The sequence below is a fragment of the Camelus ferus genome, chromosome 7 (genome assembly GCF_009834535.1).
Source record: "Camelus ferus isolate YT-003-E chromosome 7, BCGSAC_Cfer_1.0, whole genome shotgun sequence".
In the NCBI taxonomy this organism is placed as follows: domain Eukaryota; kingdom Metazoa; phylum Chordata; class Mammalia; order Artiodactyla; family Camelidae; genus Camelus; species Camelus ferus.
This window is the reverse complement of record NC_045702.1, coordinates 5,990,251-6,015,028: the sequence shown is the minus strand read 5'-3', so window position 1 is coordinate 6,015,028 and position 24,778 is coordinate 5,990,251. Positions and strand designations below refer to the sequence as shown.

The 24,778-nt window shown below is 45.6% G+C and overlaps 1 protein-coding gene across 2 annotated transcripts in view; it reads left to right on the top strand.

The window, feature by feature from the left end:
• Positions 1-24,778, top strand: part of ZNF862 (zinc finger protein 862) — a 28,835-nt gene continuing 4,057 nt past the window's right edge. For both annotated transcript variants that reach the window (XM_032483195.1, XM_032483194.1), the window contains exons 1-7: positions 1-254; positions 5,726-5,837; positions 7,028-7,132; positions 8,670-9,367; positions 10,846-11,023; positions 21,022-21,126; positions 21,980-24,097. In XM_032483195.1, the coding sequence (XP_032339086.1) occupies positions 231-254; positions 5,726-5,837; positions 7,028-7,132; positions 8,670-9,367; positions 10,846-11,023; positions 21,022-21,126; positions 21,980-24,097 (3,340 nt within the window). In that variant the 5' untranslated portion in view covers positions 1-230. The remainder of the gene's footprint in view (positions 255-5,725; positions 5,838-7,027; positions 7,133-8,669; positions 9,368-10,845; positions 11,024-21,021; positions 21,127-21,979; positions 24,098-24,778) is intronic.

Sequence of the window (24,778 nt, the reverse complement as noted above, 5' to 3'; positions counted from 1 at the left end):
CGCGACGCAAGTGACCGCGGCGCGCCTCTCCCGGCTCGGCGAGTGCCACTCCCCGCCCCACAAGAGAGAGTCGGCTCCAGGCCGCGCCCCCTCCTCACCGGGTCGCCCTCCCCTCCGGGGGCCCGGTCCTCACGGTGGTCGCGGCGGCAGCGCCCTCGGGCCAGGCCACGGGGGGAGGGGGCGGCCTGGCGGCAGTGGCGGGGTCAGCACGGGGCACCAAAGGCGGGGCCATGGAGCCCGGGGAGTCGGGGAAGGTAGGCCTGGAAGGGCCCTGGGGCCTCCCACTCCCTCGCCCCCGATCCGGGCGCCTGCGAGGCGGGCGGTACGGGCGGAGTCCCCGCAGATGAGCCAGCCTTGCAGGGAAGGGCTCGCCCGCTCGCCCGCCGCCTCTTCCTCTGCACTTGGGCGGCCGCCTCGGGCGAGTCCCGCGCTGCGTTTCTCTCGCTCCCTCCCTCCCTCCCCGGCCGCCGTCAGCCGAGTCGCCGCTGGGTTGATGCTGGGGGGTTGGGGGGGCGACCCGCCCAATGTAGAAACGCGAAAGTGCTTCCTGTTTTCCCACACCGCCGTTGGCGTTTTGAAGAGGCCCAGCGTATTTTAAGGCTTTGAGGCTGGATTAAGACCCCAGTGGTAGCTAAGGGTAGGAATCCCGGGAGACAAGGTGAGGGCTTCGCCCTGCCTCGATTCCCCCTTCCCAAGAAACAACTGAGAAGAAAAAGACAAGGCATCTGGCATATTTCTTGCCGGTTTCTGTGTCTAGCTTATCTACTTCGAGGAGTATCTGAGTATTGCTTAGAAGCATATTCCTTCAGGCTTTGGGCAGGAGGCTGTAAGTTGGAAGAAATGGTAGGGGAAAAAATGCTTGAAGGTAGAGTTAAGTAGGTTTGACGAGATGGAGCTTGGAGGCAGTGTCCGCAGAGACCAGCCTGGTTGTAGGCGCTTGACTGAGACATTAGCAGCCTTTGGGACTAAGATCTTTCTGGATGTTCTTTGCTGCAAGTTCTTGACGATCGTTTCTTCTTTGGCACAGAGGGAATTTCCTCAACAAATATTTTCAAGTGCGTATTGAGTCTCTCTTTCAAAAAAATTGTTCATTTAATAAACAGTTTGATCTGTGATTTAAGTTGATGTAGATGCTGGAAGTACAAGAATAAATATGAAATGACCACTTTCCTCCAGGAACTCTCCTGCAATTGTCACTTCAGTAACTTGGGTAAGCCTGGAAGTGTTGTCCCACAGACAAGAGAGAAAGATAATGAGATTATTTTGATGCTCCAGTTTTTCCTGGAAAGACTGGGAAGGACTCTGCATTACAAAAAGTTACTCCTAGCTTAAGCAACTCTTCTGTACTCCTTCCTTTCCACAAGCTACAGTGATATATTTTCCAGATGAAACAACCCTCAAAGTAAAGAGTCCAAGACAATAAAGCTCAACAGAACCTAACTAAAGAAACTGAAGAAAGATTAAACTGTTTGCCAGCCTCGTGTTAAGCACTTTAGCAGATATCAAAAAAGTAAGGGAAGTGGCCCTTACTCTCAGGTTTATCCTCCGATTAGTTTAGACTGAATCTGATTTTGGACAGAGAGGGGGCAGAATGTAGTGAGGAGGAAGGTTATAAACAATTGGCATTGAAAATTGGAATTAGTGATTTGAGATTGATTTCAAGCTATTCTGTTCAGTTGTAGGCTTTCTTAGCCTTTAATGAGAGAATAGAAAAATACAAACATTTTGGGAGGTGGAGGAGAAATTTTATGTCCTTTTCAGGCTCAACCACTAATTGAAAACCTTGGAGTCTGAAAATTTCACTCATGATTCTAATCTTGTTTGCAGGGTGTCTCAAAAGGACACCTTTCCCAGGAACGTCTGTTTTCTAGCAGGGGGAATGAGGATGTTATCCAAAGATGAAATAAAGTGATTGCAAAACAAACCAGCAGTGTAAGATGTATTGCAGACGAGTGACGATACTAAGGCCTCGGTGGAATGGCTGTGCTATTCTAAAGTTCTATTCTGAATATCACTTTTTTGTCTCAAAGCTTGGAGACTAGGGGGTCCACTTGAGGTAGTAGTTTGGTCTGTTATTAGAATCTTCCTTTGATGCTATTTTGTGACATTTATTAACTAAAAGCAATCTTGGGCTATTGGATTGGGTGTGGAGTATCTTTCCTGTCATTGGCAGAATAGGATAGAAGTCAAAGACTTTGCCCCATCACTATCTCCTATTATCCTGTTTTATTTTCTTCCCAGCCATTATCACTATATCAGATGATCACGTTTATTTATTCATTTACATGTTTGCTGATTTTAGTCTCTGTTATATCCCCAGCTAGAATGGCGCAGCAGTATCTGGCATTTAATAGGTTCTCAGAAAGTATTTATTGAATGAATGACTCAAAATAGCATCTCTACAGGAGCTGTTTTGCTATAAGGTGGGTGCTGTGAGGAGCACTGCAGCCTGACACCTCGTGTGCCCTCTGAGAGACTGTTGTTCCTGCTGCCAAATGGGAGTATTTATTGTGTATGTACTTATTGCCTCCTTATTTTGGGTTCATGGTCCCTCTGTCCTTCCCATGGAAGTGATCATTCCCTTCTCAGTTTTCTCTGGTCTCAGTTTTATTATTGCACTTACATCATAGTTGTCTGTCACCTCCTGAATTTAATCTGCTTGATGAATATAGTATTTTGTTTTTGTTTTTTTAGGGGGAGGTAGTTAGGTTTATTTATTTGTTTAATGGAGGTACTGGAGAGTGGGCCCAGGACCTTGTGCATGCTAAGGACGCACTCTACCACAGAGCCATACCCTCTCCCCTGTAGTGTCTTTTATATCTTATGATCTGCTGGCACGTAGAAACAAATCAAATGCACATTGAATGAAAAAAGTAAGTGCCTATGAAATATTTTCTGTATAATGTGATGGGGAGAGGGGTGGTGATGGGGAAGGAGATAAAGGAAAATCAGCACAGGCTTCCTGAGGACCAGGCACCACTACGGATGTAAGCCTTCCTTGCTCAGGGGAAGGGGACGCACTGGGACCAGGTGGGTGGGAAGTCCCTTGTGACGGAGGTGGCATGTGAATAGGAACTGGGTGAGTGGGTGGGCCCTAAGTGGGTGGGAGGCAGTGGGCAGAGTCAGGGAACGTAAAGGCTGGGTGTGTAGAGGGAGGAAAGCTGCAAGATGTGTTGATCAATTACCCTTACGCTAATCTGGCTGCAGTAGAGATTCCAGGTAGGGCAGGACTTTGAGCGAAGGTTAGGGAGGAAGGTTAGGTTCAGATCGAGGGGACTTGGGGTGTGGCTGAGAAATCAGAGCTCTACCTTATAGACAGTGGGCACCACTAAAATAGAACATCCAGAGATACTCTTTGCTTTCTGTGTAGATAAGAAATTCCTCTTAGTCAAGTCTAAATTTTCTGCAGATTTGTGTTTTCTTTACATTGCAGTCAACTGGAATCAGAAGGCTCTTGCCATAGTATTGGTTAAAAGAGAGGAACCAGGGTTAAGGTAATCACTTTTGTTGGGAAGACACTTCTTTATTATCTAAACATTCGGTCCTGGCCATACTCTTCATCCTTGTGGTGCTCATAAACTAAAGCAGTGGGTCCATGGGCTTCATTATGCCCACCTGTTCCCTCAGGAAGACCGGCAGGTGGGAATGAATAGGGAACCCTGTTTACCCTTGATCACAAACTCTTTAGCCGGCCCTGGTGGGAGCAGCTTGCCCTCTCGTCCTGGTGTACCGTAGTCCTCCTGGGATCTGCCTGCTGTATAATCTCAAGGGTTTTCTTCCCCCTCGCCACGCTGGCTCTCCTTAGGCCTTATCTGTGAGTACCCCTTTCTTGTCTGCCTGCCTGCTTCTAGCAGAGCCCAGCCTCCAGCAGGTTTTTGGAATTATAATTGCATTTTGCTTTGGAAGATGCTCTGAGAGCAAGTAATTATTTAAAACATATGCATTTGGCAGTACAATTCCATTTTTGTTTTAAAACCTGTTCATTCATACATATTAACAGACAAAAGACTGGAAGGTTACCTACCAAATGTCAATAGTAATGATCAGTAAGGAGATTGTGGGTGAACTTAAAACGGTTTTTTTTCTGCTTATTGTCTAAATTTTCTGCAGTGAACGTGTATTTACTCAGAAAAATACTCAGATTATTTTTAAACATACAGTTCAACAGTGACTGATAAGCATTATCTGTATTGTTTTTCTCAAAAAGTTTCACTGTTGAAGTTAAAATAGATTCATGTGTTTGAAATCTGAGCGTAAAGTTACAGGCAATTTTAAACAAATATACTAGAACTTGTTATGAATGGAAATGAATGCGTCCCCTTCAGAGCTGTCACTTTGGGAGGACTTATACTTACTCCAAGGGTGCTGTTACCCGAAATGTTGTTTTTCTTTGGGGGTAGGAGATTTTTTGTTGTTGATAATTTTCTTTGACTAGGTGATAAATGGTGGCATAAAATTTAAAAGGCTAAACAGAAAGGTTTTCTGATTATTTCTTTTATAACTGCTTGTTTCATGGCTGCAGTATCTTACCTCTCTGAGGCTTTTGATGATAGTTTTGTTTTTTAAAGTTTTTTCCTCCATGCCTCACATCCATTTCTTCCCCTCCTCCCCTCACCCCACCATCTATTTTGGTCTCTATCAGACCTGTTACAGCCTTTCCCCAGATGTCTGCTAGTCCAGTTGTTTGCTGACACTTAATAGTGGAAACCAGCATTCTAACTGGAAGCACTGAGCTCACTAAAGGGAGGGGTTTATCAACTTGGATCCCGTGTAGGGGAACTGGGCTGGCATTTGTTAGCAAACAGCTTTCCCCCAGTTCTTATTATTTTAGCCTCACTATCTTCACTCCCAGGCCAGAGATTCCGCAGCTGCAGGATCCCAAGTCTTGAGGATGTAGCTGTGTAAACTGGATTGTTTCTGACTTTGCCCACTGCTGGGTGAGGATTCGATTTTCTTGGATCTGCTTAGTTATTACTTTTTCATCTGCTTTTCCTTTAACAAAATTGTATTGCTCTTGTCCCCTCGTTTTGTTCTCCATCCTAGTGGGTGTTTTGTTTGGAGGTTGGTGTTTTTGTTTGTTTTGGTGGGTGGGTGGGCAGGGAGGGTGTCTTTTGAATCACAGAAGGAAGCAAAATTGGGTGTACTTGTTCAATCTGCCATCTTAATCCAGAACTCTCCAAAACACTTTCTGAATTTCCTCATCCCTTTTTGGTGAGACAGAGCTACTTTACAAGTCCCATGGAATATAGTTCTCAGCTCTAAAGCTTTGCCTATCTTGATCATCAACTTCACTCACATAGTTCTGAGCGACTTTAGATTGTTTCTAGAAATCAGATACATCTTCCTAACTGAAGATTTACCATGTTCAAGATTTTGCCAAAGAATGTGCCATAAGCTGTTGCTGATGCCCTGGCTGAGAAGTAACGGGTCCTGGGGGAAGGCAGATGAAGAGCATGCCGGGAAAGGATGGTGCATTTCCTGAGTCGGCCTTCTTTATGACGCTTTGTTTCGGTGTATGGCCCTTCCTAGAACGAGTCTCATTGCCCTGTGACTTGTACCCAGGCTGTGAGAGCGATGCGGTGTAGGTCTTGTATGTAGGTTGACAGTGCCCCCTCCCCCAGTCGGAGCTGTTCCCAGAGAAGAGGGGCCCTCCGGTGGTTGTGATCCTAGGTGTAGAAGCTTAAGGAAGAAGTTGGTGCTTATCTGGTGTCATTTTTCCTTCCAGGCTCCTGTGACGTTTGATGACATCACGGTGTACTTGCTTCAGGAGGAATGGATGCTGCTGAGTCAGCAGCGGAAGGAGCTCTGTGGTTCTGACAAGCTGGAGGCACCACTGGGTATGGAATCCTGTTCATTTCCCCACTGCCTGACCCTAGGTCAGCATTCCCACCATGTCTGACTATGACATACTTGGGAATTTTCTGGAACTCTACCACTGTTTTCAGGCATCTTTACACTGTTTATCCACTCAGTCCCATATCTGACTCAGCTGCACATGGATTCACACATCACCCTTTCTCTTCTCCGTTTAAATTGTCCAGAAGAAGTGGAGAGATTGGGCACATCAAGGCTAGACCTGGATGTCTCAGGATATCGTGGGGTTCCAGGTGGGAAGCCCCACCTGTGGACTGCGGAGCTGCAAGGTGCATTTGTTTCAGGTGCCCATAGGACGCTGCAGGTGGTGGGCAGGGTTGAACAAGCATCAGATTCGCAGTGTGGAAACCTGGTCTCAGTCCCACCTCTACCACGTGATGTGGTGTGCGTTTGCCAAGCCCATTAGCCTTTTTAAGCCTTGGTTTCTTTCTTCACAGGGTTGTTGTAAAGGTTTAATGAGGCAAAACTTAAAACTTTGTGCCAATGTAGGTGTTCTTCATCTTTTTTATTTTGTGGATGTTCTTTCTCTGTACCATGGACAGAGGCGATTGTGTTTCAGTGTGTGTACGTGCATTTGTCCTCTTTCTGACTTCTGTTTGATGACCATCTGCCAGGCCTTTCTTTGCTTCTTTTCTTCTTGGCCCCTAAGGGTTGTGGGAGCAAGTCTGAGCTCTCTGTGGATGGAGGGACTGTGCTTTCCGTGCCTGCTAAAAACGGTTTGAAAACCAATTCTTTTAAACCGGAAGTGGCAAAGCAGCAGCTCACGGGCCAACTTTGGCCTCCCCCATTTTTTTTCTTTTCTTTAATCACTTTTGTTTGGCTTCTTTAAAATATTTAAATAAATCATCAATATTTAACCATTGGGAGTCTTCACACAGAAATATAATTTCTGTTTTCTCTTGAAAACTGGGGTGGTCTAGTGGTACTGGCCTGGTGTTTGGCTGGTGGCCCCCTCGTGGAGTCGAGCAGCTGTCTCTGCACACGGGTTCAAATCCACAGCCTCCCACCTCTGTCTGGTTTTCTCAGATTATCATCTGGTCCCTCTTAGCGTTTGAGTTTGAGCCTCTGCTCTGAACCAGTAGTTTTCTGACCTTTTTAGCCTGTGTGACCTGGATCCAGGACCTCACAGTGCTTTTCTCTGTTCCTGACTCAGGACCAACGATCGCCAACCCAGAGCTGTTCTATAAGTTTGAGCGAGGGCCAGAGCCATGGCTAGCCAGAGTCCAGGGCCAGAGGACTCTCCTGAGCCACCACCCAGGTGAGTGTGGACCTGCCCTGGGAGGAGGGGTGCTTAGCTGGAGAAGGAGCGGGAAGCTGGATGCCAGGGCTCTGGTCTCACCCTCTGCCTCTCCCTGTTCTCTGCCGACTACACACAATGTTCTTCTTCCCCAAGCTGTCACCTTATCTAAGATACACACACCTCCCCCAACATCGTTCTCCTCTCGTTTTATTTATTTTTTTCCTCCCTTTATTTACTTCTACCCAAGAGCAGATGTTTGTGTATCAGTATATATTCTAAGTCCCATGAAGGCACGACCTGGTCTTATTTACTACTCTATTCCCAGTGCCGAGAACCAAGCCTGGCACGTGGTTGCTCAGTAGACAACCATGGAACAAACGGGTAAATGAATAGATGTCTGCTAAGTCCTAGGAATTGATGTTTGCTTTCCTCCTTTGACAAGCCTGTCCTGTTCGGGGATTGGCTTGGCTGGAGCCAGGCCAGACGGCCTCTTGTCATCTGACCGTAAGGTGACAGTATGAACCCAGCCCCTCCTCCGGGAGAAAAGGGAGGTGGAACAAGTTCCTGCATAAATCAAATGACGAAAATTTGCTCTCCCTTGTGATCTGTCTCAGATGGACCACATAGAGCCCTAGATTCACAGATACTAATTTGGTTTGTTTTTCTTGTGCTTGGCTCTTAATTTCGAGCCTCTTTACTCTTTGTTAGCAGCTGTGTGCTTCTGGGGTTGGCCACAGTCTCGTAGACTGATCTATTGCCCTGGAACAGATACTGTTGGGTCCTTGGCCACGAGGCCTCTGAACTTGTTGATGCATAAGAAATGGCTCCAGAGGACTTAGAGTTGTCTAAGCTGCATTTCAATGAAGGAGTGAATAAAGAAACTTCTGGTTTAGCTTCAAGAAGGAAAATCGTAGTGAGGTCATGGGAGTTTTCACCTCTTTGAAGGGTGGCGTGAGACAGGAATTAGACTTGTGTTTTTCTTGAGGGCTGGAGTAGCACCCCTGGGTGGAAGTTACTCAAAGATGGATTGCAGCTTTAGGAAAATTCTCTGGGGACCAAAATTGCCTGCCCAGGAGGTAGGTCACTCTCTTGCCCTAAAGGTACCTGAGCAAAGTGCAGATGCCTGTCTGGCAGGGGTACCATGAAAGGGGATTCCCGTTGAGTGTGGAGTGGAAGTGTTTGCTTCAATTACCTTTTTTCACCCTGCATTCTCCTAGTTCAGTGTACTTACCCATAACTAAGTCTGCTCTCCTGAAGACTGTGCCACTGTCTTGGGTTGCAGAGATCAAATTACAAAGATCTCTTTTTGGCCAGGTGTATCTGTCCTTTAAATTAAAAAAAAAAAAAAGGTTTGCTTAAAGCCCATTTGGTTTCTTCTGGGTCAGGCAAGGTGGGCCTGGGGCTGGGAGACTGAGCGACAAGAACGTGAGGCAGGCTGTCACTTTGTGGGTGTGGTTCCCAGCTTCCTGTCCATGCATCTGAGTGCCTTTGTGAGTTGCAGTTACTCTGCCTATAAGATTTCAGAGCAAATTCCATCTGTCTCTTTTCTTCAAAGGAAAAAGCAAGGTGGGCTTCATGGAAGAAATGGATGTGCAAAGTCCAGCCAGAGAAGCTGGTCTGTACCTGCCACCTCAGAAGAAAGCCTGCCTTTCCCACTTCAGCTCAGAGAGTGGCAGCATCGAGGTAGACTGTATGGGAAAAAACAAAAAGCACTTAAAACCTCGGTCTATCCAGAAGTCATGGTTTGCACAGTTCCCATGGCTGGTCATGAACGAGGAGCAAACGGCTCTCTTTTGCTCTGCTTGCCGGGAGTACCCATCTGTCAGGGACAGACGGTCAAGATTAATAGAAGGTTACACAGGACCATTCAAGGTGGAGACTCTCAAATACCACGGCAAGAGCAAAGCCCACGTGTTCTGTGTCAAGGCCTTGGCAGCACGGGATCCCATCTGGGCAGCCCGTTTCCAGAGAATCCAAGATGCATCTGGAGATGTACTGGCCGGCCCGGAGCACCTCTTCACTGCAGATTATCCCATATTTTACCCCCCAGGGCCTCTGGGGACCTTTGATAACATGGCCCAGCTCCTGCCCAGCTCGAGAGCTGCCCTGGAGGACCCTGGGGGGAATGGAGCAATTCCTGCATTGTACCTAGACTACATTTCCGATTTCAAGCAAAAAGAAATTGCTGATGACATCCGTGGCTCCTCAAACGTTAACATTTTGTGTAATGACTCTGCTGAACCCCGTGGACAGGTAATATGTTTGTAATGATTGCTGTATCTCAAGGGCAAGGATTCCATACTGAGAACAACATATATTGCATGATGATGACGAAAAAATTCCATTAGCCATATCTGCTGCTAACATATAATGTTACCATGAGCTCACATGCTTTATAATGTGCTAGGCATTGTTTTAAGTGCTTTACATGTATTATCTCCTTTATTTATGACGACAGCCCCGTTATCATCGCCTCCTTTTGGCAGATAACAAAACGTAATTAGTGGGACGGGATATCCTGACTTCTGACATACAGGGAACACCTAAATTCAGAACGATAATCTTTATCTTGAATCCAAAATGACCACAGAACTCAAGAAGTAATCCATAACCACAAAACAACCTCAGAGCTCTTACGTAATTTTAAAAACATTTTCAACTTTAGCTTTGGAACCATGTAGCACTTTTAAACATTGTGAAATCTCTTCACACTTGTTCCTTTATGTCATGTTTTTAATGCTGCTCTGAGGCTTGTGGAGCAAGGCTGGTTAAACTCATCTCGTTGGGCGGCATCTAAGACTCAGGGGGTGGGACATAGCCAGAGTTGAAGGGCCGTCGTGGTGGTGGCCTCTCCCCACAGCCCTTGAGTGCCAGCTCAGTGCTCCCCTTCTGCTCCCTGCGGGGCTGGTGGAGCCTACAAGGCCCTAGTTCTCACCTCAGGTTTATTTTGTAATTGTCTAACTCTTTGGAAAATTGGCCTATATGGAAACTGCATTAATCAGAATCTTTGAGTAACTAGGTCCTTCCCCATTTCTCAGCTCTTCCATATCAGCAGGCTTTTACTACAAATCGTCTTGAGGAAGGCTTCTGGTATTCCAAAGAGAATAGCTCAGATGTTCCTCGTACCTAACATCATAGGTCAAGTCAGTAAACTCGGAGTTTTACAGAATCCAGAAAAGTGACAAAGCTCATTTCTCTTCTTGTTCTTGTTCTTTCTAGTCTTTAATAGTAGAAGCTAATAAACAGGTCTAACCTTTTAGGATCTGAATTCCTTTAGCAGCAGAGTGTGTGCTAACCTACTCACTGAATGTGAGCAGCTTTAGTTCTTTTTTACTACTTCTTCCTCCCTATCTGGGTGGGAAACCTTAGCAGGTGCTCTTAGAGGCAGCCGGCCACCTGTGCAGCCATGGATGAATAGAAGGCCCCCCCTGGGGCTGTAAAGGGCAGTGTGCAGTCACGAGTTTCCGCCAAGACCTCTAGTCCTCAGTGCTTTTTCCTTTCCTCCCAGGATACTCCACGGTCGCACTGAGGTTCATTTGATTTTGACTTAGTAACTCTGGGCCACACACATTTGCTTCTTTGACTTTCGATAGATAACTGAGTTCCTCAGAGTGCATCTGGGCCTGTTGGCAGGCTTTCCAGGAGAAACAGGTCTCGAGCAGGACCCTGGAAGTAACACGTGGGTGTCTGATGTGAGAGGAATATTGAGTGACTGCTGCTCTTTGTTGCAGGATCCTTCTGAAGAGGGGCTGTTTGAGGAGGTTCCCGTGGTGTTTGAGGAGCTCCCGGTGGTGTTTGAGGATGTGGCGGTGTATTTCACCCGGGAGGAGTGGGGCGTGCTAGACAAGCGGCAGAAGGAGCTGTACAGAGACGTGATGCGGATGAATTATGAGCTGTTGGCATCCCTGGGTAAAGATCCCTGTAGGCCCTTGTTTGCCACCATCACTTGACATGGGAAACCCACAAGGGCAGCTGTGGCTCGTAGTCATCACCCCATTTCTGCCCTCTCCCTGTCCGTAGGCAGAGAGTGAGTATATTTTTTGCATCTCAGAACTCTCCCTGCTTTGGGATACTGTGCTTTTTCTCCTCTTCATCCCCCCACCTGTCACCCATCTTCCACCAGACATTTGTTGAGTACTTACTACGTGCTGGGTGAACATGAGTGAGTCAAGATCTCTGCTTTCAAGGGGCTGGCAGGTTTGTGGGAGAGACAGACACTTTGATAAGAAACTGTAAGATCATACAAGTTCCATAAAAGAGGTTCAGGAAAGTGCCCAGGGGCTGCCAAGGAGAGTGATTTAATTGAGCTGGGCATCTGAGGGAGGGATAAGGACAGTCTGAACAGAAGTGTTTTAACTGACTTGAAAGCCAGGTGCAGAGGGAGGAGGACTGGCATCTAGCGACGGCAGAGGGAGGGGCCAGCAGGCGGGCGGTCTCGGCCTGGCGGCACTAGGTCCTAGGTCTGCACTGGAGCAGGAGCAGTGTGGTGTTTGTTGTCTTCCCGGCAGAGTCTTGTCTCCTGCACCTGCTTCTTGTTCTTCTCTTTGCTTCCTTTTTCCATCAGGCACCCAGGGTTCTCACGTGGCACTAAAATGGAATGACAGCTTTTCATCTTATCTGATTTTTGGGTTTTGTGGGTTTTTTTAACTAGCATATATTGTAACAGAAACCTTGCAGAACAGGCTTCTGTACATAACTTAGGAATTGCAGCAGCGACCTGCATCATTTCTACAGAAGAAGAAATGAGTATTTGTGGCTTAGTTGATGTCATAGCCCCTGGTTTACACCATCCTCTCACTGCAGCTAAGATAGAGATTATTTTCTCAACATACGTGACCCGTATACTACTTGTTTTTATCGATGTTCAGTTTTTAAATGCCTCCCCCAACATTTAGAAATGATGTGAAACACTTTGTTTCACGAGGACAGAGGTGCTGTAATCATGTCCTGGGCCGCGGGCCCTGGGATGAAGTGCACCTTCCCGAGCATGACTGCCACTGATGATGTTTGAAAGCAGGCGATTCATTTTGAAGAAAGACATCCCCACCCGCAAGAAGCTGATCTTCCCTTGGAAGGAATGGGCAGCAGGGATGTGCTTTGCCTTTTGGGCCCCTTTGGTGGGGACCCAGTAGTACCACAGTGCGTCTCCCACAGGGTGGGCCTGACTTGGCTTGTTCAGCCTGACAGCATCATCTGAGCATTTTATCATTTTCTTCTTAACTTCTATATATTAGGAAGTGGGGAAATCTTAACTGACTGAGGGAAATCAAGGGGCAGATCAGTCTTGGTTACATTTTGTTTGGATGAACAATAAGTATGATCAGAGGAAGAGTAATTCGTTTTGCTTGAGGGTTGAGGGCAGGAGTCAGGAAGGACTGTATGGAGGATGGGGCAGTTCTCTTCAGTTGTCTGTGAAATTAAGATGGGCACACGGGTCTAGAAATGGAATATTATTTGGCATTATCTTTTGTAAATGGAACACAAGTAGAACTTCTCTTTGGAGTGAACTCAATTTTGAAAAAGAAAACCTCATCATAATTTTTGCAGCCAAGAAAAGTTCTATACGTCTTTAAAAAAAATCTTCCATGCATATTTTTAATTGAAGTATAGTTGATTTGCAATGTTGTGTTAGTTCAGATGTAATCCCATCCATTTTTAATGTTTCTTATCTCTTATTTTAAAACACTATGACCTGCTTATATTGGGTGTTACAGGAAGCCTCTATGTTTTCTTTTATTCTCCTGTCTGGAAATAATAATAGTGGGTTTTGCTACTGACTGAGCACCTACCAAGCGCTGGTCCTTGTGTTGAGCGTCTTACATACAATCTCTCTAACCCTTACACAGAACCTGTAAGGCAAGTAGCAGTAGTATTTTCGGATGAGAAAACAGCCCTGAGAATTCAACCCATTTAGCTGCAAAATGGCTAAACTGAAATTCTTACTCTTCTGCCCGTTCCATATGCATCAGACTCAGATAAAATGCCTGCTCTATATATGTTTATTACCAATTGGACGCCATTTCTTTTCATTTCAAGATTGTGCTAAGCATGTTGTTAATTTTAAAATAACAATGGCACCAAGTGTAATATAAGATTATTTAAAAATTTTAACAGTATAAGAATTTTTTGGAAGTCCCCACTCCTATACCCTTCCCCCCTGCAAGAGGGTAGTGGTTTGGTCTGGTTCTCGCCGACCTTCTCTGCGGGTCACTGTTCATTCTCTCGCCTCGGCCTCTGTAAGGACTAGGGTGCAGAAGGGCTGATGCCCTGGGCTGATGGGATGTGGTCACGTCAGCAGCTCTGCTCGGGCCCTGGGTCTTGGTGGGTCTGATGGTCATCATGCTGCATCCCAGCACATTCGTGCTATGGATTTCCTTTTGCTCTTTTCACTTGAGGAAACCCAGCTAATTTTTCCATTGCTCTTATTAGGATTTACAACTAGCAGATTTGTTCTTTCAGATTTTGTAATTATTGGACCTGTTTTAAAAACAACAGTCTCAATTTAATGCAGTTGAATTCCATATTAATTTCTGTCAGTTGTTTGGCAGTTGAATTGCATTGACTAAAGCTTGTCAGCTGATGGTATGTTTCCAGGTCAGGTCCACTCACCTGTCACAGTCTCCTTGCCCTCACCAGCTGTCTCATCAATGGGGCTGAACTTATAGAGGACAGTCGTTTTGATTACGGAGAAAAGAGGTTTATGTTTTATTTTTAATGCTTTCCTCTGTCAAGTTTAACTTTGTGGACTTGCCCATTTAGAACTATTTATCACTCTGTAGAATTCTGACTATTCTTTTATTTCCATACTTTAAATTCTGGCTTCACCATATTTGGTGACGTCTCTTGCTTTTCTCCAAAAAGAAAACTCGGTTATATTTCACTGTTAAGATACTAATATTTGTCAGTAACAGAAGCAGACAAGCCAATATAGGGGCTATGTGGTAAGCCTTGTTTTTACTAGTAAAGGTGTCATCATATGCTGAGCGGCAGGTCACTCAACTTCAGGTGGGCAGTGCCTTTCCTACAGGTGAGGTCATTAACTCAGCTAGGCCTCACATAGCTAGGGGTCTGCAGGTGAAATTAAAGGACTCTAGGCAGTAACTTGAGATACGGATCTCAGTAAAAGTAAATACATGGGCAGTTATAAAAGCTGGTATTATTGTAACAATGGTTTGTAACTGCACCTTCAGTTCCAAATGATTTAAGAGACCAGTATGCTTAAAGGGAAAAAAATTATTAGTCTAAAAGCCAGTATTTTTCTAGCTTTTGTTGTAACTTCAAATCTTGTTTTCTACAAACTTTAAGGGGCTAATACATTAAAAAGAATTACTGGTTTATGTTTTGGGACACACATTTATAAAGATATAATTTTGTGACATCAGTGGTCAAAAGCGGTATGGAAAGCTGTAAAGGAGCAGAGTTTTTGTATACTGTTGAAGTTTAGCTGGTATAAATTGAAATTAGAATGTTGCAACAAAGCTGGAGGACTCATTTTAAAACTTACTACAAAGCGACAGTAATCAAAACAGTGCAGTACTGGCATAAAGGTAGACATATACCCCAGTGGAATAGAACAGAGAGCCCAGAAATAAGCCTTCACATATGCGGCCAAACGACAAGTGTGCTGATGGAGAAAAGACAGTCTTCAACAAATGGTCCTGGGAAAACTAGATATCCATATGTAAAATAATGAATTTAGATCCTTATCTGACACCATACACAAAAATTAACTAAAAATGGATCAAAGACATAAATGTAAGACTTAAAACAATAAAATTCTTAAAAGAAAACATAGGACATAAGTTCACAACATCGGATTTGGCAATGATTTCTTGGCTGTGACACAAAGGCACAGGCAACAAAAGAAAAAAAATAGACAAATAGGGCTTCATGAAAATTGTAACTTTGTGCATCAAAGACATATAAACATAGTAAAAAGGCAATGCAAAGAATGGGAGAAAATATCTGCAAATCATATATCAGGTAAGGGATTCATATCCAGAATCTACAGAGAACCCCTAAAACTTAACAAAAAAACAACCTGTTCAAAAAAATGGACAAAGGACTTGAATAAGCATTTCTCCAAAGAAGATGTACAAATGGCCAATGAGCACATGAAAATATGATCAATATCACTGATAATTAAAGAAACGCAAATCAATACCACAGTGAGATACCACCTCACACCCATTAGGATGGTTCATATCAAACAAGTGGAAAACAGCAAGTGTTTTTGAGGATGTGGAGAAATTGGAATCCTTGTGCCCCTTGGTAGGAATATGAAATGGCACAGTCACTGTGGAAAACACTATGGTGGCTCCTTAAAGAATTTAAAATACAATTATCATATGACGCAGCAATTCCACTTCTGAGTATATATCCAAAATAATTAAAAGCAGGTTCTCAAAGAGATATCTGTGCACCAATATTCACAGCAGCATTACTCACAATAGCTGAAGTCCAAGTGTCCATGGATGGATAAATGGATAAGCAAATGTGATACATACTATAATGGAATATTATTTAGCCTTTAAAAGGGAAGAAATTCTGACACATGTCAAAACATGGATGAATCTTGAGGGCATTATGCTCAGTGAAATAAGCCAATCACAAAAACATAAAAACTATGATTTCCCTTACGATGAATAATCTGAAAAGGTACTTAGAGCGGTCAAATTCATAGAGACAGAGAGAATGGCAGTTGCCAGGGGATGGGGGGTGGGTGATGGGGAGGTAGAATTTGTTTTATAAGGTGAAGAGTGCTGTAGATGGGTATTGGTGATGGCTGCATAACCTTATACACATTTAATATCTCTGAGCTATACACTTAAAAATGGTTAATTTTATGTTATGTGTATTTTACCACATTTTTTTTAATTGAGGGGAAAAATGTCCTGATTAGACAAAGAAGGGTTTACAAACTATTCCAAATTAACAGGGACTAGAGAAGCATGCTACCTAAGTGCAGTGCAAGATTGTGGATTAGATGCTGGACTAGGGGAAATAGTCGTATAGCTAGCTGTAAAGGACATTTCGGGGACAATTAAAGACATTTAGTTGTGGACTGAGGATTAAATAGTAGTATTATATCAATGTTAAATTTTCTGTTTTTGCTCATTATACTTTGGTTATATAAGACATATTAGTTTTTCAGTTGCCACACACAAATTATCACAAATTTAGTGGCTGAAAAACACCCATTTATTATCTCATAATCCTGGAGGTCAGAAGTCCAGGTGGACTCAGCGGGGTTCCCTGCTTAGGGTCTCACATGACTGAAATTAAGATGTCCACCAGACTGTGCACCAATATTCTTGTGCTTGTAATCAGGAGGCTCTGGGAAGAATCACTGGGTTATTTGGTTGTTGGCAGAATCAAGCTCCTTGTGGTTGTAGGACTAAGGTCCCTGTTTTCTTTCTGGGGCTGATCAGGGAGCATTCTCAGCTCTTAGAGGCTGTTCCCAGGTCCTTTCCACATGGCCATAAAATCCTCAGTCCAGCAACAAAATGTTGAATCCTCTTTGTGCTTTTGTGCTCTGACTTCCTCTGCTTTTAAGCTGCTGGTGTGATTACATTAAGCCACCCAGACAACATCTCTTTTGATCCATAACGTAATCATGGATGTGATGTCATTTCATAGATTCCACTCACACTCCAAGGGGCAGAGATTGGGGTCCCTGGAGCTCATGTTAGAATTCTGTCTACCCCATAAGATAATGTCTTTTTCTTGAGTAATACTCATGGAAGTATTTAGGGATAAAGGGAGGTATGAAAGCAATTTAGCCTCAAATAGTTCAGAAAAAAAAAAATATATATATGTATAATTTATATATTTAAAAGATCCCCAGGTAACTCCAGTGTGCAGCCTGCACATAGACATATATATGTTTTTATATATTATGCATATACATAGAGGAGAGGGAGGGAGGGCACATGAGCATGATAAAGCAAATGGGACAAAATGCAAATGATTAGAGTTCCTTGTTTTAATATTAAAACTTTTCTATAAGTTTTAAATGACCTAAAAATTGACTGAAAAATAGGAAACAAAAGTCCAATCCTTATGTAGTGAATTAAAAATCTGGACTTCATTTGAAGCTAAAGTTTCTTGCCTGTCCCATCTCAGCTGCTTGAGGTCTAGAATCTGGAATCTTGCGATAAGGAGAAAGACATTCTCCTCCTACCCCTAGCTTGTTCCAGGGCTTCTGCATCCTGGCTGGAAACAGGCGTGGGGAAGTGGGGAGGAGAAGTACAAGAAAGGTTTTACCTGGCATCTGGGTAATGAGATACCAGTTACTTGTAGCTGGGATAACTGAAAGCTGATTCTCCAAGTGTGTCAGTGGGTTCTCCACTCCCCCAGACCCCGGTCACTGGAGACCTCTCACTCCACTGCAGTGGGTAGTGTCAGCTGTAGCACTCCGCCCTGCATGGGCTCCCTGGGGGAGCATCATGCCAATAGACAGTCACGGGCAGTCCCTTTAAGTGGCTCCAGGCACTTCCCCTGTGGGGCTCATATCTGGATGATGGAAAACACTTATATATCTTTTGCTCTGACAAGCCCTGTGAATATAGACTCTTCCCAAATGGCCACAACAAAGAAGCCCATCAGTCAGTTACACCTTTAGTCTTTTCCAGGCCTGGATTTATGAGTAGGCCCACAGTTCCAGAAAATACAGGTCAGGATGCCATTCTCATTAGGCTTAAGGTCAGAGGAAAGTAGCTCACCCCACCCGTCCCCATGGTAATGTGGGGTCTCCCAGGAACTTGACAGATCTTTCCAGAAACATCTCTAATATCCAGCTTCCTGACCTCTTCACTCCCAGCGCTTTGACTCCCTCTTAGTGGTGAGGGCTTGCATCACAGCCGAGTATTTCAGCTCCTCTTTACAAATCAGGCCTCTGTGGTCTAGCTTTGGAATGGGGAAGAGTTGGCTTCTATTTTGGGGAGCCTTCAGCCAAAACAGGCAGACAGAATCACACTTTAATATCTGTTGCATATGTTTATTGCTATTCCTGATTTATTGATTTTAGATATTATCTATTGATTCCTACTGTGGAGGATGAAGATATGGCCCTCTTACTTCACCCCAGGCCCCCACCTCTCTTCCCTCCATCCTCTCAGAACAGGTATATCATACTTTTTTGGTTAATTCAATGTAAATTATTTACCTGATTATGATTATGTATTATTTACTTCTAATCAAAGTGGCATATTGTGATGATGTTTCCTTCATTGTACGATTTTCCCGCCCAGAATTGAAATTTTTTAATTTTTAATTTTCCTAGTTTTCTATACTATCACCAGTTGTCCTCAAACTCCCCCATGAAATTAAACAGCTCCTCTGAAGAGTCTTTTCCACATAATCAAACATCCTGTGACTTACTGGTTTTAGTATTTTTTTTTTTCTGGAAACTTCTGTCCTTGGGTTTTCCATTCCTCTGTTGTCTCTAAACTAGTTATTCTTTAGGCCTGCTGCATAGCTGTGGTCTCAGACTTTGCTTTGTCTCTTTCCTATTTCCTGGACCTATTGCTTCTTTTAGGTTTATGTCTTCATTTTGCTGGGCACATCCTTCAGTAACTTCCTAAGAAAGGTGCATGGGAGGAACTTTTTAAAAGACTGCATATCTAAAAATGCCCTTGTTCTGCTCTCACAATTGATAACTTGGTTGGGTATAGAATTCCAGGTTGGAAAGGATTTTCCTCAGCATTTTGAAAGCATTGCTTTTAGGTTTACAGGTGCTGTTGAGAAGTCTAAATGCCTTTTTATTCCTAAATCTTTGACACAGCCTGTTTTCCCACTCTGAAAGGTTTTAAGGTCTATTCCAGTGTTAGTGCTTAATGACAGGGCTTTCTTTACCTTTTGTTCTGGGTATCTGGTGCTTCCCTTCCATGTGGAAACTTACATTTTCCAGTTTGGGGAAACATTCTTGTATTACGTCTTCCTTTCTATTTTCTCTTTTCTTTCTTCTGAAAAGTCCTATTAGTTAGATATCAGACTTCCTAAATCGAGCCTCTGGTTTTGTTTTTCTTTTTTTCTCCTATTTTCTGCTTCTGTCTTTTTTTGTTTTACATTCCTGGAGATTTCCTCCAATTTTATTTTCTAATAATTCTATTTAATTTTCAGCAATTTCTTCTGTCATATTTTTAGTCTAAGAGCTCTGCTGCTCTTTTCATGGGTAACTGTCATGACTGTTCTCTCTGAGATTATTCTAGTTGGGAGAAGGGGGTGAAGTTTTGTTTTGCTCCCTTCAGTATCTCTAGTTCCTTCAATCCTTCTTCCTCCTTGTTTTATGTTAGCAGTTTGTCTTAAATAAAATCTTTAGATTCATTCATATTTAAGAGTAAAGACTTGAAAACTGGCTAGGAGCTCTGTGTGCATGGCTGGGACTTACTAAGGAGTGGGCAACCCTGCAGCGTGACCAGCTATGAACCTTGGAGATCTCATGGAAAGGCCCTCCAAAGAGTAAATCTGTAGGTCTTTGGGGGAAGAGGGTAGGGAGGGGCAATTCCATTTCTCCAAAGAAAACTTCCCATCTCCTGCTTGGCTGTACCCCGAGTCCATATTCTCAGAGCTTCTGGTCTGCAGACCATCTTCATCTGTTTGCATCGCAGCCTTTCTCTTTCATCTTTCACCAGCCCCACTGTCCCAGGGCCCAGAACCTTTCTGGTTAAGTTTTTCTGTAGGCGAATCTCCTCCTAAAGGGAGGGTGGTGGTGTTTCCTGGTTTCCTGGAATAAGTGAGAGGACCTGGGATCAAACTGGTCTCTGCAGACCTTAAGCCCTGTGTCCACGCCTCCTTACCCACCACCTTCTGCCACACCTGGTGCCTCCAGGTCCTGGCTTTTTGGAGATTCTGGGGTCAAGGTCACTTCCTTCTCCTTGTTACCCTCTCTGCTGGCATTTGGTGTTCAGCTCTGTAAGTTCTCTTTTATCTCCTTTCCTTCTTCTAAAAAGATACTAACATTTCTAATCCAGCATTTCTCTTGGGCTTATTATTATTATTTCTTTGCCCTCATTTTAGAGATATTTGAAGAAGGATATGGGTTCAATCTACCACAGTTTAATAATTTATTATATTGTTATTAGTAGTAAATATGTTTATTCATACACACACATGAAAATACAAACATATTCAAGTGATCCAAAGATGAATAGTGAAAAAAGTCTCCTTCTTACCTTGTTCTTCAGTCCCTCCACAGAAGCACCCACAGCTAGCAGTTGCTTGTATATATGCTTCCAAAGAAAGTTCCTACACACATTCACATAGATACATACAAAAGCATGTAAGTAGAGATGAATGGATTTTCTTTTAAATCGGGAAAGTGATTTCTTTGCATGCCCCTGAAAAATATTCGTATTTTCAGTAAAGGGCAGTGCTTAACCCAAAGACATGAAACTCTTTCAGTTGGGTTTCAGGCTCCACTGCAGGTGGTAGACATTGTTAAGAGGTCTTTCAAGGGCCCTGTGTAGTTAGCCGCTTGCACCAAGGCCAGCTGTGGGTGTCGCTGTGGGTGCTGCTGTTGGCACACGCAGGGGACAGTTGTTGGTGGCCCTCGCCCACCTCTTGTGTGGCTTTCTTTATCATCCCTGTCTTCTCTCCTTCTATTTTGTCCTCTGTATTTCTTCCCGTTGTCACACTTTCCCTCTGGATGTGTTTAGCTGACTCATGGCTCCTGTGGCTGACCGTGGGGTTAAGGAAGTTATTTATCCTAGCTAAGGGGTACACCCTCATCTGGATGTCTCTTTGGGTTTTAAGAATAAATTGGCACCCTAGATGGGTATGCTTTCATCGTGCCCCTGGCTGAATAGATGCTATTAAGAAATAGCCCCAGAGGCATCCCTGAATATTTCAGGTGGGCTGCTTGTCCAGAGCACTGACATCAGTGTGACTCTTCGTCCCTGCAACAGGCCCTGCTGCTGCCAAACCAGACTTGATCTCAAAACTGGAGCGGAGAGCTGCACCCTGGATCAAGGACCCAAACGGGCCAAAGTGGGGGAAAGGCCGTGTTCCAGGTGGGTCCTGACCTGCTGAATTCCGAAGGCTATGTCCAGGCGCCCAGGCAGCGAGGGCAAGTCACACAGTGTTAGTTCAGCCCTCATCACGCTGGACCTGTTGTACACCAGGCCCTGTATTGAGTAAGAAACTGAGTAAGAAATTGAGTAAGAAACTAACCCTGCCTCATAGTGTAGAGTAGCCTGAGAAACTGGGACAGTTTAGGAAAATAGGGAGCTTTGATGAGCGGAAGTGAAACTGGGGCTGTGGTAGAGCTGATGGGGGAGGAACATGGTAGATACTGGTCATGAGGGGCCATGTGACCCACAGGCCTGCGAGCCTGTCCTCCCTTCTCCCCGCTCCTCTGGTATTTAGTGACGACACCGTTGGTCTGTGAGAGTCGGCTGTTTTGCACATCTCAGTCAGTAACTGACTGGCTGCTGGCTACGGTGTATACTTTTGTGCCCCCTTGTTTCTAAGGCTCACAAGACTTATGAACATTTAACCTTATTTTTTGTGGTGCCTTGAAGGAGGATTAAAACCATCCAATAGCATGTATGGCCAAGGTAGTTAATTAAGCTTATTAGCATCTGATGTCACATGATCCCAGAGTAGCTGTGTGGCTAGAGATGGGGAGGCTGGCTGAAGAATCCACAGGAATTAGCAAACAACTCTTAGGGAGCCAGACTGCATTTCATAGAAAACAGCGGGGAAGGTTTTAAATAGAAGCCACTAGTGATTTCTAGAAAGGCAGATCACATTCATCTTCTCTGCTTTGCATAAGGAGTACTTACTGAATTGGGATGTCTTAGCTGATAGGAGGCTGCAGAGTTCTGGGCAGCAAAACCAAGCGCAATTTGATTTGCTCCCAAGGGAAAAAGAAGAAGATGGTGGCTGTAAGTGAGGCACACACACAGGCCCCGGCTGGAGAATCTGCATTGCTTCCAGCTCCTTCTGTGGAGATGTGCACCCGCTACTGTGGTCCCAGCCTTTGTGAAGTACAAGTAGACGGACAAAGGAAAATCAAGAGGACGTACAGACCCCGCTCAATTCAGAGGTCGTGGTTTGGGCAGTTCCCGTGGTTAGTAATTGACCCAAAAGAGAGCAAGCTCTTCTGCTCAGCTTGCAAAGAAAGACCCAGTCTCCACGACAAATCATCCCGGTTAGTCCGAGGTTACACGGGCCCTTTCAAAGTGGAGACTTTGAAGTACCATGAAGTTAGCAAAGCACACAAGCTCTGTGTCAACACTGTGGAAGTCAAGGAAGATTCCCCACAGGCTGCCCTAGTCCCTGAGATCTCCAGTGACCTGATGGCCAACATGGAACATTTTTTCAATGCCGCTTACTCCATCGCATACCACTCGAGGCCCCTGAACGACTTTGAGAAGATCCTGCAACTCCTTCAAAGCACCGGGACCATGATTTTGGGCAAGTACCGAAATCGCACCGCCTGCACTCAGTTCATCAAATACATCTCTGAGACTCTGAAGAAGGAGATCCTCCAGGATGTCCGGAACTCCCCGTGTGTGAGCGTGTTGCTGGACAGCTCCACAGACGCCTTCGACCAGTCCTGTGTGGGCATTTACGTCCGCTACTTTAAGGGGGTGGAGGTGAAAGAGTCTTACATCACCCTGGCCCCACTCTACAGCGAGACAGCGGATGGATACTTTGAGACCATCATCTCTGCCCTGGATGAACTGGACATCCCCTTCCGGAAGCCTGGCTGGGTGGTGGGCCTGGGAACCGATGGCTCAGCCATGCTGAGCTGCGGAGGAGGCCTGGTGGAGAAGTTCCAGGAGATCATACCCCAGCTGCTGCCGGTGCACTGTGTGGCCCACCGGCTACACCTGGCCGTGGTAGACGCCTGTGGGGGCATTGACCTGGTCAAGAAGTGTGACCGGCACATCCGGACCGTCTTCAAATTTTATCAGTCCTCGAACAAAAGACTGAATGAGCTGCAGGCGGGCGCGGCTCTGCTGGAGCAGGAAATCATCCGCCTGAAGGACCTGAACGCTGTCAGGTGGGTGGCCAGCAAGAGGCGCACCCTGCACGCACTCGTTGCAAGCTGGCCCACCCTGGCCGGGCACCTCCAGAGCGTGGCGGATGCAGGAGGCCAGGTCGGGCACCGGGCCAGGGGCATGCTGAAGCTGGTGAAGAGCTTCCACTTCATCAAGTTCTGCCACTTCCTCTTGGACTTCCTGAGCATCTATAGGCCCCTGTCCGAGGTGTGCCAGAAGGAGATGGTGCTGATTACGGAGGTGAACTCTGCGCTGGGGCGGGCCTATGGAGCACTGGAGACCCTCCGTCACCAGGCAGGACCCAAGGAGGAAGAGTTCAATGCCAGCTTCAGGGATGGGCGGCTTCACGGCATCTTCTTGGACCAAATGGAAATGGCAGAACAGCGGTTCCAGGCGGACAGGGAAAGAATGATCCTGACAGGGATTGAATACCTCCAGCAAAGGTTTGACAGGGACCGTCCCCTGCAGCTCAAGAACATGGAGGTGTTTGACACCATGGCCTGGCCAAGTGGCGTGGAACTTGCCAGTTTTGGAAATGATGATATTCTCACCCTAGCCAGGTATTTTGAGCTCTCGCTCCCCCCAGGATACAGTGAGGAAGCACTCCTGGAGGAGTGGCTGGGCCTGAAGGCCATTGCCAAGAACCTCCCTTTCTCCATGCTGTGCAAGAACGCCCTGGCCCAGCACTGCCACTTCCCCTTGCTGAGCAGGCTCATAGCTGTGGTGGTCTGCGTGCCCATCTCCACCTCCTGCTGTGAGCGGGGATTCAGTGCCATGAACCGGATCAGGACCGATGAGAGGACCAAGCTCTCCAACGAGGTGATCAACATGCTCATGATGACAGCGGTGAATGGCGTGGCAGTCACAGAGTATGACCCCCAGCCCGCCATCCAGCACTGGTACCTGACTTCCTCAGGCCGGCGTTTCAGCCATGTCTACACCTGTGCACAAGTGCCACCCCGCTCCCACACAAGTAAGTAACCCGTGGTGGAGCCCCTGGATGTGGGAAAGCAAAGGAAGAGATCCTACCTCCCCAATCCCATGCTGAGTGCGAAGCCTGGTAGCGTCTGATGAAGTCAGCCATCGCACTAGGCCTGGTCCAAGGTGTCCGCTGAGCTTCCACAGTGTACCCAGCCCTTTGCTAGACCAGTGGGTGCTTGAGACGGCACACCTATCCTCGAGGAGCTTATGACTGAGCTGGAGAGGCAGGACATACACACTGCAGGCAGCAGGGCAGAGCGCATAGAGCAGGAATTTCCAAGCAAGTTGGCCGAGGTTCAAGCTCCAGTCCTGCCGCTGACTAGCATGTGACCTCGGGCAGCTTCATCTCTTTGTGCTTTGGTTTTTCATCTGTAAAGTGAGTGAAGAGCTGTGAAGTGCTCAGAACAATGTCTGGCAGGTAGTGCCGATGGCACTCTTAAAAGGTGAAGGCCACCACCGGAAATGATGGGAGGACTGGACACATTAGGGCAGAGATACTACATTCCCGGTGGGGGTGTGTAGATTCTGTTGAGAGAAGAGGTCAGTGCAGGTCTGAGGGGCTGCGAGGAAGGTACCAGCGGAGGAGAAGTTCGGGGTGTTTCAGGCAGAGGAGGAGTCAGTGGGGAGAACCACCTCACTAGCTCGGAGGGCCGGGGCGGGGGGGGACTAGGCT